The 12,690-nt window shown below is 45.2% G+C and overlaps 1 protein-coding gene across 1 annotated transcript in view; it reads right to left on the bottom strand.

The window, feature by feature from the left end:
• Nucleotides 1-12,690, bottom strand: part of UBR4 (ubiquitin protein ligase E3 component n-recognin 4) — a 79,457-nt gene that overhangs the window by 40,233 nt on the left and 26,534 nt on the right. Inside the window, exons 38-55 of the mRNA XM_034068093.1 lie at nt 12,378-12,605; nt 11,987-12,157; nt 11,703-11,885; nt 10,956-11,114; nt 10,209-10,361; nt 9,699-9,926; nt 8,747-8,904; nt 7,653-7,824; nt 7,293-7,494; nt 6,394-6,557; nt 5,981-6,197; nt 5,409-5,625; nt 4,040-4,072; nt 2,845-2,908; nt 2,255-2,389; nt 1,416-1,590; nt 1,059-1,196; nt 487-608 (exon numbers count right to left, since the gene is read on the bottom strand). Coding sequence (XP_033923984.1) covers nt 487-608; nt 1,059-1,196; nt 1,416-1,590; nt 2,255-2,389; nt 2,845-2,908; nt 4,040-4,072; nt 5,409-5,625; nt 5,981-6,197; nt 6,394-6,557; nt 7,293-7,494; nt 7,653-7,824; nt 8,747-8,904; nt 9,699-9,926; nt 10,209-10,361; nt 10,956-11,114; nt 11,703-11,885; nt 11,987-12,157; nt 12,378-12,605 — 2,919 coding nt within the window. The remainder of the gene's footprint in view (nt 1-486; nt 609-1,058; nt 1,197-1,415; nt 1,591-2,254; nt 2,390-2,844; nt 2,909-4,039; nt 4,073-5,408; nt 5,626-5,980; nt 6,198-6,393; nt 6,558-7,292; nt 7,495-7,652; nt 7,825-8,746; nt 8,905-9,698; nt 9,927-10,208; nt 10,362-10,955; nt 11,115-11,702; nt 11,886-11,986; nt 12,158-12,377; nt 12,606-12,690) is intronic.

The raw sequence follows: 12,690 nt of genomic DNA, 5'->3' as shown, positions 1-12,690 counted from the left end.
CGTAAGTCACTGCTCACTTCTGAACTCCGTTTCCCCAGCAGTCCTAAAGCAATACTTCTCGTTCCCCATGCAGTGCATGACAAACATGACTAAAACACAAGGAGGTAGAAATTTCTCCTTCCTTTACTTCTGGCTCTATGGTTTTGGCTGCAATCCTCTGTTTTGTATCTGTACTACATGTTATCATTCTACCTATATTTAATTCTCTTCATAATATAGAATCATGGGAAATGTTTAGGTTGGAAAAGGCCTTCAAGATCATTGAGTCCAACCACTAACCACTGCCAAGACTACCACTAAACCATGTCCCTAAATGCCACATCTACATGACTACTTCTGAATACCTCCAGGGATGGTGACGCCCTGGACAGCCTGTTCTAGTGCTTGACGACCCATCTGGTGAAGAAATCTTTCCTAATATCCAATCTAAAACTCCCCTGGTGCAGCATTACAGAGCCTGAAGCAGAGCAGAGCAAGATTACACACCGGGCAAAGTAACATTTGCATGTAGATCTTGGATGCTGTATGGATACAATCCAGTTCACAAGTGCAGTATCCATGGATAATATCCACTAAAGCATTGACTGTGGCTTCAACATGAGTGAGACCTAAGGAGGAGGAAAAGTAGACCTGTGATCAATAATCTTTCCATTTCAGAACATAGAGTGAGACACTGCAGGAGGCATCTTCTGTTCATAGGCTTCAAGGCACAACGTCAGCATCACAAATACATTGATTTTCATTGATTTTCAAGATGATCTTACACACCACTCTTGTCTAACAGAATACTGTGCATATGATATACCAGCATCACTGAATATCCTCTAACACTCTCCCATCACACCAAATGTGAATAAATCAGTCACTTTCTTACTAGCACAATACACGTACCTCTGAACAAAAGCTTAAGAGCAGAATTTGCAGCTACACCTTAGAAAGCACACATTGTATCATTAGCATCATAAGCCTAGATTGAAACAATTTCCTCTGTTCACAAGCTTAAAATCGGATCCTTCAAACTACACAAGCTTGACAATAGCAGATGAGGAGCAACACACCTGGCAGGCAGGCAGGGGCAAGGAAGGCATTTTTGGGTTTTGATGCATGTAGCTTCCAGAAGTGGTTAACCAGCTGGGTAATAAAGGTGCAGCCTTCTCCTTCAGCCTGTTTCAGGGCCTCCTGCCCTTCTTCACTTTCTGTATAGATTAAAAACACTTGTCAGGTATATGCAGGGAGAGCATTACCAAGCAGGAAATACCAGTCTTATTCGAAATGGCTTTTGTTAGACTGATGTCCTCATTACAAGGACAATCACACATCTAATGTGTCAGAGTCCCTGTCACACAGAACTAGACACCCCAAGACACCTTCAATTGTTATACCAGAAAGTTGGAAAATATAACAGACTTATCTACCTGTTTCCAACTGTGGTAGCTTTGATTCTGTATAGTGGACCAGATTGTTTGGTCTCATAATAGCAATGGATCGAGCGGTGATCACCAGCCTCTGAAATACTTCAGGATCAAGGTCCTTTCCTTCTTTGGTTGAGGAACTCAAGTACTGGATGGCTTTACTTAGCAATGCTTGATCCTGTAAAGGGAAAGATAACATAGGGAAAGGAAAACATCAGACAGCAGCACAACAAAGCAACTGGAGTACAACTGCAGGAGAGATCCCAGAGTTATCTGATGCTCGCTGCTGTAAGCTCTTGGCTGCTTTAACTCTTGGCCTATGTCATTTAGGGAGAACAACTAAAATTACAAAATCACTCTCTCTAACAGAAGAAATCTGGCTTGAGAATTGATTTTCACATTTGCTTCCCCTCAGGCTCAAATGTGGATGGAAAAACCAGTGTATAAACATAATCATCCAAGTGGTTAGCAAAGGCTATCTGCAAGCATCTGTGCATTAACTGCAATTACACTAGCACAGTCTAACCACTACTTACCCTGGTAATTTCCTATCACCCTAAGCCAGACGCCTGTGGAAACAGAAACCAGAGCTAGAGACAGAGTTTGCAAACTTCATGTGTTTCAAGATCCCCATTTCTCTAGATTGGCATTATTCCCCCCAAAATCTTCAAAACCCATTTTAAGCAGGGAGGTTCTGGTGAAACACAGAAGCCAGCAATGCAGGCAGCAGGAGCTGATAGAAAAGTAGCCAAGAGGTTTACACTGCATGGAGGAAGGTATGCTGCACCTCAACCATAAACTGGGATGTTACAGGAGTCATTGAAATCCTTGCAGTGTCTTACCTTGTGGTTGTGGTATGCCGAGCGGCTGGTGTGCAAGCTGGCCAGGAGGCTTTTGGTTTGCTGCTGGACACTGGAAGGAGCTGGCATGGACAGCAGCATAGTAGCCAGCTCCTGAGCTGCCACCTTATTCTTCTCCTGCTCCCAAGAAGAGACAATAAATTCTTCAGCACATTTACCATTAAGGTGATGCATGAATGTGATTCCTCAGGGTACCTGCAGCTCCCTCCCCTCATGCAAGTTCAACACCATTTTAGTAGCCTCCTCAGATTATTATTTGGCATTTAAAGAACATTTACATGTCTACCTAAGAACAGTCCTTTTGAGATTTTTGGCCTTCTCCCCTGCTGTTTTAGTAAACGAGGTCACTCTTCAGCACTAAAACCCCACCAGCAATAAATGCAAATGCCGACTGTCATTCCAAACTAGTTTCACATGCTCTTTGCTAAGTCAACTTTGAGATCAGTGCTCTGAGCAAAGCGGATGCGGCTTCTCTTCCGTATCAGGCCCCCAGGGCTGCAGGAGGTGCTGCTGATCTTGCCCCTCCTCCCCCAGCTCTGAAAGCTCAAGAATGTATTCAGAAAGTTACTTGCCTTCTCGTTGACTGGTCCTACAGCAAAGCAGCTTTCCAGTGCTTCTAAAGAACTCACTACTAGCCTGAAGGGAGAAAGGAAAGCAGGCTTGAGTACAGCAACCCTTCTCTCTCCTTAGCACTTTGCTTTATGCGGGCTACAGTCATGAGTAGCTCAGAGACAGCTAACGAATGCCAAGTACAAAATCAAAGCATGATAAAACCTGCCACAGGCACCATGCATATCATTTCATTGTGTTACAGACCAGAGTTAAACCTGGCTCACGCTCACAGACAAACTTAGGACTGCTTTAATAATCCACAGCTGAAAGACAGGGGCTTTTCTCTCCCAAAGAGGATAAAACGTTTCCTTACGCAGCCTGCAGCAGGGATAACTTGGATTGTCTTGACAGTACCAATTCACCATGGCCCACAGACGTACATATGACTGCAGATCAAGGGGTGGTGTGACACATGGGAAGAAGCGGAACTGACTTTACTAAGGGAGCAAGATTCTACTCGCTTGCTATTTCCACACAGGTTGCTCTTTCCAATTTGGGAGTTTCAGCACAAAATATTCCAGAGGAAAAATAACTTGGAGCACTGGGTATGACCCAAGGGAGAGATGCTGAGGTCCAAACTTTTGATAGTGGTAAGGCAGGCTTGTAAAATACTTGCCCCAAGGGAAAACCTTGCTTATACCTCAGGGCAAAGTGCTGAACCTCCTCTGCAGCACTTGATGCCTTGGGGCAGAACTACCTGAAACATCTGACACACCAGAAGGAGCAGTGCAAGAACACAGGAAAAAGGAGGAAAGATAGGATTAAGGGGAGAATAACAGTGTAGGCTTGGATATGAGGTAGAAGAAACAATTCTCTGGGCTGGTGGTGATAAGTAAGACAGTGCCCTACCCACAGCCACTCTGCATAAGGCTGGTAGGGGAATATCAGTGGGATCAAAAGACTCAAGGAGGGAACAAAGCAAAAAGAGGAGTCTGTCAAACAAGCCACAGTTATGCTGTATACAGCAAAAATCTGCAAACCACCTCATCTTTATACTTTGCTAAACCATCTGCCATGCAATGACCAGGATGTGAAGAAGCAAATGGCGCTTGGAAAACAAAGAGTAATAAAAGAACCAGTCAACAAAAGCCACATCATGTGTTCTGCCTCTCTGACACACACTCACTCGTGCAGAGAAAAGGATGGCATACTAACCGGTCCAGGGTGGTTAGGGACTCAGATTCAGAACTTTGGGGGAGCAAAGAAAAAGGAAAAAAAACAAACAAAAAGAAATGTGTAAAGCTCACAGAACAACTCCCTCAAAGACATTCTAAGCAAAAGGCAAATTAAATGGGGAAGTCAGGAAGCTGGGAGAGCGCTATACACAGGAAATCTAAGCACGGTTTGCTCTATCTGAGCAGCAGACACTTGCCTCGTAGCAAAAGAAATCAAGGAGAACCAGGCCACCTAGCACAGAGAAGCCAAGCACATTGCTTAAAGCACCACTGAAGGTTCAGTTTGAGTGCAGACAGCAAACTTGGGCTGGGAAAGCTGCCTCTTGCCTGCCATTAGTTGATCCTACTCAAGGGGGCATTTATAAGGTAACCATGCTGCATTCTGTAATATGTTAAGTAGAAATAAGGAGTATTTTCTTTTGGTTCTCAGTTTTTACACTATAATCCCACTGCTCTGGAAATGCAAGGCAGCATGTCTGTGCTGAGAGGGACATCTTGTGGAGATGTCACAGCACAGGAGGGAAGAAAACAGAAAATAAGCACAGGGGGAAAAAAAGCCATTCACTATTAGACAAAATGTTACAGGATGGCCAAACAGCCCCTTCAATGGACACAACTGCTGCTTCAAGCCCCGAACCTTTACCTGTGCATTTCAGTAAGCCTTTTGCCTCACTGAACCACCATTTACTCACAGTTAAGCAGCATATCCCTTAAAATGCTCATCTTTCAGCAGTGCTAGTTCTTCTTTGATCTGTTTCCCTCCTATCCTTGCTAGGCTTCCTACCACCCTTATGATATAGGCTGTATAACCTCAAAGTCTCTTCCTTCTGCTAAATACACACCCAGCTCACCCCCGTGGTTTGACTCTCAGTAGGGATAGGTTAGGGAAAAGGCCCACCACTTTCTCCACCACAGAGGTGAAGCCCAAAACACAGGGGCTACAAGGGAAGATGGTGGGAACCACTTGCCTAAAGTGAAGTGACACACAAAGCCCTCCTCAAAAGTGACCTGAACTCCAGAGAGGCCCAACCTTTGTGAGCTCTAGAGAATGAAACAGGGCCAGCTTGAAATGAGGAAATGTACCAAGGAGGTAGAAATTTCATTTAGCTCTTCAAGACTGCTGAAATAAATGGCCTTAGCAACACAAAGCATGTACACAGATCTAGCCAGCTACTCCAGCAGATAAAGCACAAAGCCCTCCTTAGATGATAATCATTGACTTTTCAGTTATTGTTTTTTATAGCAACAACTCACTAACAACCTTAAGTTCTCCCAGTTAAAAAAGGCACACAAGTGTACCTAAGTCCCCTCTACAGCAACTATAAATCAAAGGAAGACTGCAGAAATACCTCTCCAGGACAGTCCCACTGGCAGCAGCAGGCGTAGCTGACTCTGTGTCTCCAGTGCCATTCCCTTGGTTCAGGTTTTGGGGGCAAACGTTGCTCACTGAAGCAGAAGGGAAATCCTCAGGGGGCTCATCAGGCCATCCAAACTGCTCTTTGGTTTTGCCATAGATTTTGATGGAATCCATCATCGTGACTCCAGCAGGATCCACAGAAGCCCCAACTGCAGTGATGAGAGACTGCTTAAAACCAGCAAACCAGTTTCTTTTGAATACAAACAAGAGTAGTTCATAAGGTCAGGATAGGGATTATGTGCATCATTAATATACAACCACTCTGAGAGTTTAATCTCCTTCACTTCCTTTCTCTATTACCTCAACACAGACTTACTGAGCTGAGCTATTGCATGTTCACTCACTGCAGCAAGAAACCAGACCATAAGTTATTAAATGTCCAGGATCCACCCCTTAAACTGTTTCTTAAGTCAAACAAGTTGTGGATCACTACCCTGAGGTGAAGCCTCAACCCCCCAAGCAAAACCAACAGGTAGTGAAAGCAAACAAGTAACAAAGACTTACTGAAGATGGTGAGTTTTTTGTCAGCCTGCAGGGCCTCTTCCCGAGTGAAAGGGAAATCAAACCAACGAGCTCTGGTCATGTTGAGCTGCATGGTGCGGCCAAAGATCTCCAGGTACGAGGGGGCTCTCTCTATTGCCTGTGTGCCGATCTGGACCCTCATGCCTGTCATCACCATCGTGCTGTTGTTGTTTGTCACTTCGATGGTGAAGCCCCCAGGCTGTAGAAGACAAATCACAGCTCAGAAGGTGAAGTCAGAAATTCACTCCTAAGCTAAGAATCTAAGGCTGTATATTCAGGTGCCTCTGCTGTTTACCTAACAGTATGCTGGGCAGACTCCTAAGAACAGGCATGTGTCCACCTGGACAATAATGTCACCTACAAGCCCAACAGAACCCCCAAATTTCCCTGCTTACCTTTGTGTTGGCCACATACATGCCAGTGGAATTGAGGCGGTGCTTTATCTGCTGAGCATTGTAAACCTGCAGCAGGTCATTGCCTCCAAACTCCACATCTGTGAGTTGCTGGTTGTGTTCAAAGAAGTCAATAGGGAAGTTCACTTGGCTGGATGTGCGAGTTGCTAAAAGGGAAGGAGAGACGATTTTGATAAAATACATTCAAACTAGGCACAGCTACAATAAAAAAGCTGCAGAATGAACCAAACTCTTTTGAAAATACCTATGTGAGACAGGCAGCTATGTATTTTTATATAGAATCACAGAAGAATCATAGAATGGTTTGGGTTGGAAAGGAGCTTCCAGTTTCATCCAGATCATCCAGTTTCAACCCCTCTGCCATGGGCAGCGACTCCTCACACTAAACCATGTCACCCAAGCCCGTGTCCAACCTGATCTTCAACACTGCCAGGGATGGGGCATTTACCACTTCTCTGGGCAACTTGTACCAGTGCCTCGCCACCCTCATAGTAAAGAACTTCTTCCCTATATCTAACCTGAACTTCCCCTGTTTCAGTTTGAATCCATCACCCCTTGTCCTATCACTACAGTCCCTGATGAAGAGTCCTCCAGCATCCTTGTAGCCCCCTTCAGACACTGGAAGCTGCTCTGAGGTCTCCACACAACTTCTCCAGGCTGAGCAGCTCCAACTTTCTCAGCCTTTCTTAGCCATATACATCTATGGAGCTGTTATACATCTATGGAAACATTTTACCCACACTTAGGCAGTACTTAAGCCTGAGCTTAACCAGTAATTGGCAGAAGTGAACCTTTTAAGTATCTCTACAATGCTGACCAATCTTTACATCCACATTTGCCACCACCACTTTGCACAAGATAAGCTATAAGAAGTCCCTTACTAATAGCAGCTGCCTTGCGCTTGCGAACTGGTTTCATGATGCTGATGACACTGCTGGGCTGGAGAGAGGGCTGGAGCCAGTAGGAGGTATTCTCTACGTTGGCCATGTAGATCCTCAAGCTGCCATCTTCACACAGGAGGATCATAGTGGTCCTCTGCTGCTCATTGCAGGCTGTGTGACGGATTGCCACCATGTCCTGGATCTGCAGAGCCAAGCAATGCAGGTCAATGAAAAGACCTGGCAACTGCTTCAGGAAACAAACTCTTTGCATTAGAAAAGCTGCAAAGACTAAAGGTCTTGTTGATGGAACATCAAAAAAACACATTTTAACAGCCAAAAATACAGGGAACCATGACTAACCTTTGCTTTGGCTGGCAAGGTTTTAATCTCCTGGATGAGAAAGGTGTCTGGCTTCACCATCACCACCAGTGGGACACCAGTGGTTTGCTGAACACAGCACACCAAGCCAGGATGGTTCATCACCTCAGACCACTGACACAGTGCTGGTGAAGTCTTACTCCCACCATTTGAACTGCAAGAGATGAAGGGTAGAGTAACATTCATTTGAGAAGGAGCACAAGCAAAGCTACACAAAAATCATCAGCATACCAATAGGCTAAAGCCTCGTCCTCAGCAGGAATTCAAAGCACTGCACTAGTGAACAGTCAGAAGCATCAGTGCCTAGTTTACAGGTGAGTCCATCATTTGAGTAGACAGAAGGCACAAGCATTCCGATTCACAGCCCTGATTCCTCCCCTGGGGCTTCCAGGCAAGACACTTCATAACATCTTATGCCCCAAACCAAGGAAGTAATTTTAAACCAGCTTTCACCTATCTTTTTATCTGCACATAAGCACAGTTCCATGTTTCAACACCCCCAGGAGGGAACTCTGACTCTTTCACAGAGCCTGCTCACGCCAGTGGCTTTATGTCAGGGTAGTGAAGAGTCTGTGGCCTACATGCCCAGCTCTGCTTGTCAGAACAAATGACAGAACAGCTTTTTTTCTTGCCATGTTCATAGCATAAGAGATTGGATTCCCTCAAGGGAGTCTGAAAATAAGCCTTAATATGCACAATGCATAAGGTCCACTGCAGTACTGGTGCCGAAAGGAAACAAAGGCTTCCTGCTCTGCAGCCTCCACAAGGGTGGGTAATCCCATCAGTTCCAGCTGCTGCACCAGTAGCAGCTCTGCACTGTGCAGCAAGACTGCTCTGAAGCCACCTTTCTGCTGTGAAATTCTAGTGCCCCACTGCCAGAAAAGCCAGCTTTGGTTTCAAATCATTCTGCAATTAGGGCAGAAGCACCCTGAAAAGCAGCAAGACATCATCAGGCAAAAAGGGGATCTTCAGCCAAGCTTTGGCCATTCAAGAGCTGGGGCATGAATAATAATTAATGTTTATTAATAACAAATAAACAAATCAAACTTCAGGGGAGTCTCCCACATGAACCTCACCTCTTTATGTTGATTGGGAATAGCCTCTGCACTTCCAGATTGGCCCTGCTGATGGTGGCAGCAAAGGATTTGCCTTGACAGTAACTGAAAAACAACATCTGCAGCACGTGGGAATAATACACTGAGACGCCACCTCCTGCTACCTGGCCATTGCTGTCCTGTGGAATCAAAGAGAAACACCACCAGATAAACACACATGCTCCAAAGCACGCTGTCAGGCTTTGCAATTCTTGTTCCAAAAAGCCTCTCCCCCATCCCTTTCCCCACCAGTAAGAGAAGGAGGCCCTAAATGCTGCTTTTCTGATCGGAACTCGCTGGTGAACTTATCCATCAGTTACTTCAAAGGCTTTCATACCCATAGGCTTGAAGACAGCACCCTCAGCTAGCACATCAATGTGCATCACATGTCTGACAATCTCACATGGAGCACTCCCCATGTTCCCAGCTCATAAAAGAGCTTTCCTGAGGGCTTCTCATCCCTCTCCCTGGTTTGGAGCAGCCTAAAGGTAAAAACACTGAGTGAAACATGAACAGAGTTGCTATTAATCAGAAACAAAGGCTCACTCCACCTCTGCAGCCCCAGCAATGGTCAGTAACTTCATCCACTGTGGTTACTGCACCTTTGGAGTGCCTTGCTCTGAGAACAGCACTGCTCTGAAGCCATCTCCCTGCTGAGAAATCCTGCTGGGTATGACTTCAGAGCCAGCCATGAAAAACATGCTTCATTTCCCAGATGAAAGGATCAGGGGGTTTCATTTCCACCCCCATCCACTTTCCCTGCAAGGATATTTCTCTCTTTAGAGGAATGATGAGCTCATTGATCTAGATCAGGGGGCTTAAAAGGAAGAAGAAATAAGGAAAAAAGAAAACTTCTGACTTCAAATTAAAACCCAAATGAAAGAGTTGGAAAGCCACTGCAGCCCAGGCTGCAAGACAGGGAACTCACACATACCTTGAGGTCCTCATGATTGACTTCAAGCACATTGGTGACATAGAATGGTCCATGCTGGGCACTGCTTGCCTCTTCCATGAGCTGAGTATAGATGTACCCAGCAGAGGACATGATCACAATGATGTTCTTCCCCTCCTCGTTGAAAAGGAAAGTGACATCCCTGATCTTGGAACTTGGTAAAAGGAAATAGAAAGTTGGACTCAAGGCATCTACAGAGAGATCATAAATCTGTGGAAAGAATGAAAGAAACTCACTCTGATGATACAAAACAGTGCAAATGGACAATAGTTGAGACAAGGGAACACCTATTAGATGTTGCAGGGGTTTTCTTGCTCTTTGGGTTCTTGGGTTTGCTTTTTCTTATGAGAACAGTGGCCAACCACCACAAATCTGCAATTCCAATTTATTTCTAACAAAGAATATTACCCAATTCTTCCACATGCAACTCCACAAAGATCCAGACTCTAACGTCTGAAAGACCTTTCATCAACAGCTTATAAGCAAACATACCTTCACAAAGTCTGCAGTAACAATAGCAAGCTCTGTTTGAGATCCTGGCAGCCACACAGCTTTAATGATGAAATTGCCAGTGGCGAGTTGAGGGTGAAGTACCAAGTGATCAGAGACTGATCCAGAGCTGCTGAATGTTAACACGTGGCAGTCCTGGAGTAATGAAAAGATCTGGTTACGTACTAGAACAAAATGTTTATGAACACCTGAAGCCAAGAAGGGGACTTTAAAGCCAGCAATGCTCTTGGTGCCAATTATGATTCATGGAGTTAGGACTAAAATTCCTGTGTTTGAAATGAATGACATGAAAGTTTGTAAAGAAAATAAAACCAGAACCCAGACTCAAACACACAGAATCCAGCTGCTTCTTAGCTAAGTAATGGATTTGTGGATTCTGCACTGTGAAAGCTGAACCTAAAGTTGGGAGAATACAAAAAAGAGAAGTCTTTGCTACAGAATACTAGTTGTTACAGACTAGTTCTAACACACTAAATTTCACATGATGAAAACCTGACTCTCATCCTAAGTAAAACTGGCCTATACTACAAAAAGTAGTACTATTTTGAGGCACTGCATTGTTTATTCTCTTATTCATATAGGTCCTGCTTCTTTACTCCATCTATCTAGTAGGAAAATGATTCATGACCTTTTGAGCCAGCTCTGCACTAGCTCCTCAGAGGAAACACACACATCTAGTTTTGAGCTGGTGCTCCCAACTGCCTAGAAAAGGGTTTGACAGGCACTCACTTTCAGTCCACACACAGCTAGGTAGTCCTCCTTGCAGGGGTTTCCAGTTAAGCTCAGCACAGTGAATGGAACGGGTGCAGATGCCAAACGAGTGAGAGTGAGTTTTCTTTTGCTGGAGTCAGCTTGTTTCAGCAATGCTGAGAGCTGAAGGACTGTGATCTGCAGAACAGCATGAACTTAGTTACCCAACTTTACAACTCAAGGTAAAAAGGCATTTCAACTTCAGCTCTGTGACTGTATCCACACAGTTCTCACTGTTTTATAGAATCATCCAGGTTGGAAAAGCCCTTTAAACTCATCAGTTCCAACCCTTACCCCAGCACTGCCAAGGCCACCACTAACCCATGGCACTGAGGGCCTCATCTACACAGTGTGTGAACACTTCCAGGGATGGTGACTTCAGCACTGCCCTCGCAGTCTGTTCCAATGCCTGAGCATCCCTTAGGGAAGGAATTGTTCCTCAGCTCCATCTAAACCTCCCATGGTGCAGCTTGAGGCCATTTCCTCTTGTCCTGTCACTTGTTCCTTGGGAGAAGAGACCAACCCTACATCACTACAACCTCCTGTCAGGTATCCAGATTAGGTTTCCTCTGCAAGAACTCTCTTCTCTGAGGAATGAGAGGAATAAACTACACAGTACTTTACAGAAGATCCAGATCTCAGAACACGCATATTCTGTTTGTTGTTCAGTGCCCTGAGGCTGCTTCCTTTAAAATCCAACATTCCCTACAGCGTTACAGAACCCACCTTGCCCTTCTCGTGGCTCACAGCCAGGTGCTGCCGACGTCCATGTGGGGATGAGAGCACACACATGGCCACCCTCCTCAGCACATGGGCACTGATGAGCTGCCGGATCGTCTGGCCCTGGTCCCCACTGTAGTTCATGCGAACGTTCTCAAAAGCACCTTCTTGAGAGCCCAGAGTTGGCACCTGGGTCATGGGTAAAAGCATACAACAACCTATGACTGAATTCTTTCTGTTTAGAAGTGATCCCACCTGTCCATGATCTAGTCACTCCTTTAGTATCATACCATCAACTGATCTGTCATTTCTACTGACTTGTCCAAAGTATGTAGCTCATTGAGAGCTTGCTGTGCACGACTGCTGCTCCCCATGGCTGAAGCTTGCTGGAAGTTTATCTGAATGGCATCCATCAGGAAATTCAGCATCTCCAGCACCAAAGGTGCAAAGGAGAAGTTGGCCTACAAGAAACGGAGAACACAAATAAGGCACAAGAGGCTCCTGCTTGGAGTATTCATAAGAACTACACATCAACCACTTTACAGCCTGACACCACTTTTATGATCCCACTTATCATAAAGAAGAGCAGAAAAACAGAGCAACTTGGCTGATAATCAACAGAGTCTGCTCAAGATCCTCATCACAAACCATCTCCTCTTAACAGTTAGTTGATAATTATACCTGGGACTGCAATTCCTCTCGACAGCCCTCAACATTTCTACACAGGCTGCTCTTCTTGGGTTTTTCTTCATCAGGGCCCTTCCCCTCACTGATGGTGACCTTGGCTTTCTCTGCAGGGGAGGTGCTGGCATGTCGAATGACACTCTCGGGCACCCTGGGCTCACTCTGGAAAGCAGATTCTTTCATGGTAGAGCTCATACCACTGCTGGGAGTCCTCTTCACCAAAGCCTGGGAATGACAGAGTAATGCTTAAAGCCCAAACCAGACTCGATTTTACCACCGACTAAAGGAATACAGACTGTAATAGCAGCAA

Source organism: Melopsittacus undulatus, chromosome 12 (genome assembly GCF_012275295.1).
Source record: "Melopsittacus undulatus isolate bMelUnd1 chromosome 12, bMelUnd1.mat.Z, whole genome shotgun sequence".
In the NCBI taxonomy this organism is placed as follows: domain Eukaryota; kingdom Metazoa; phylum Chordata; class Aves; order Psittaciformes; family Psittaculidae; genus Melopsittacus; species Melopsittacus undulatus.
The sequence above is the reverse complement of the archived record's forward strand: the minus strand, read 5'-3'. Positions and strand labels throughout refer to the sequence as shown.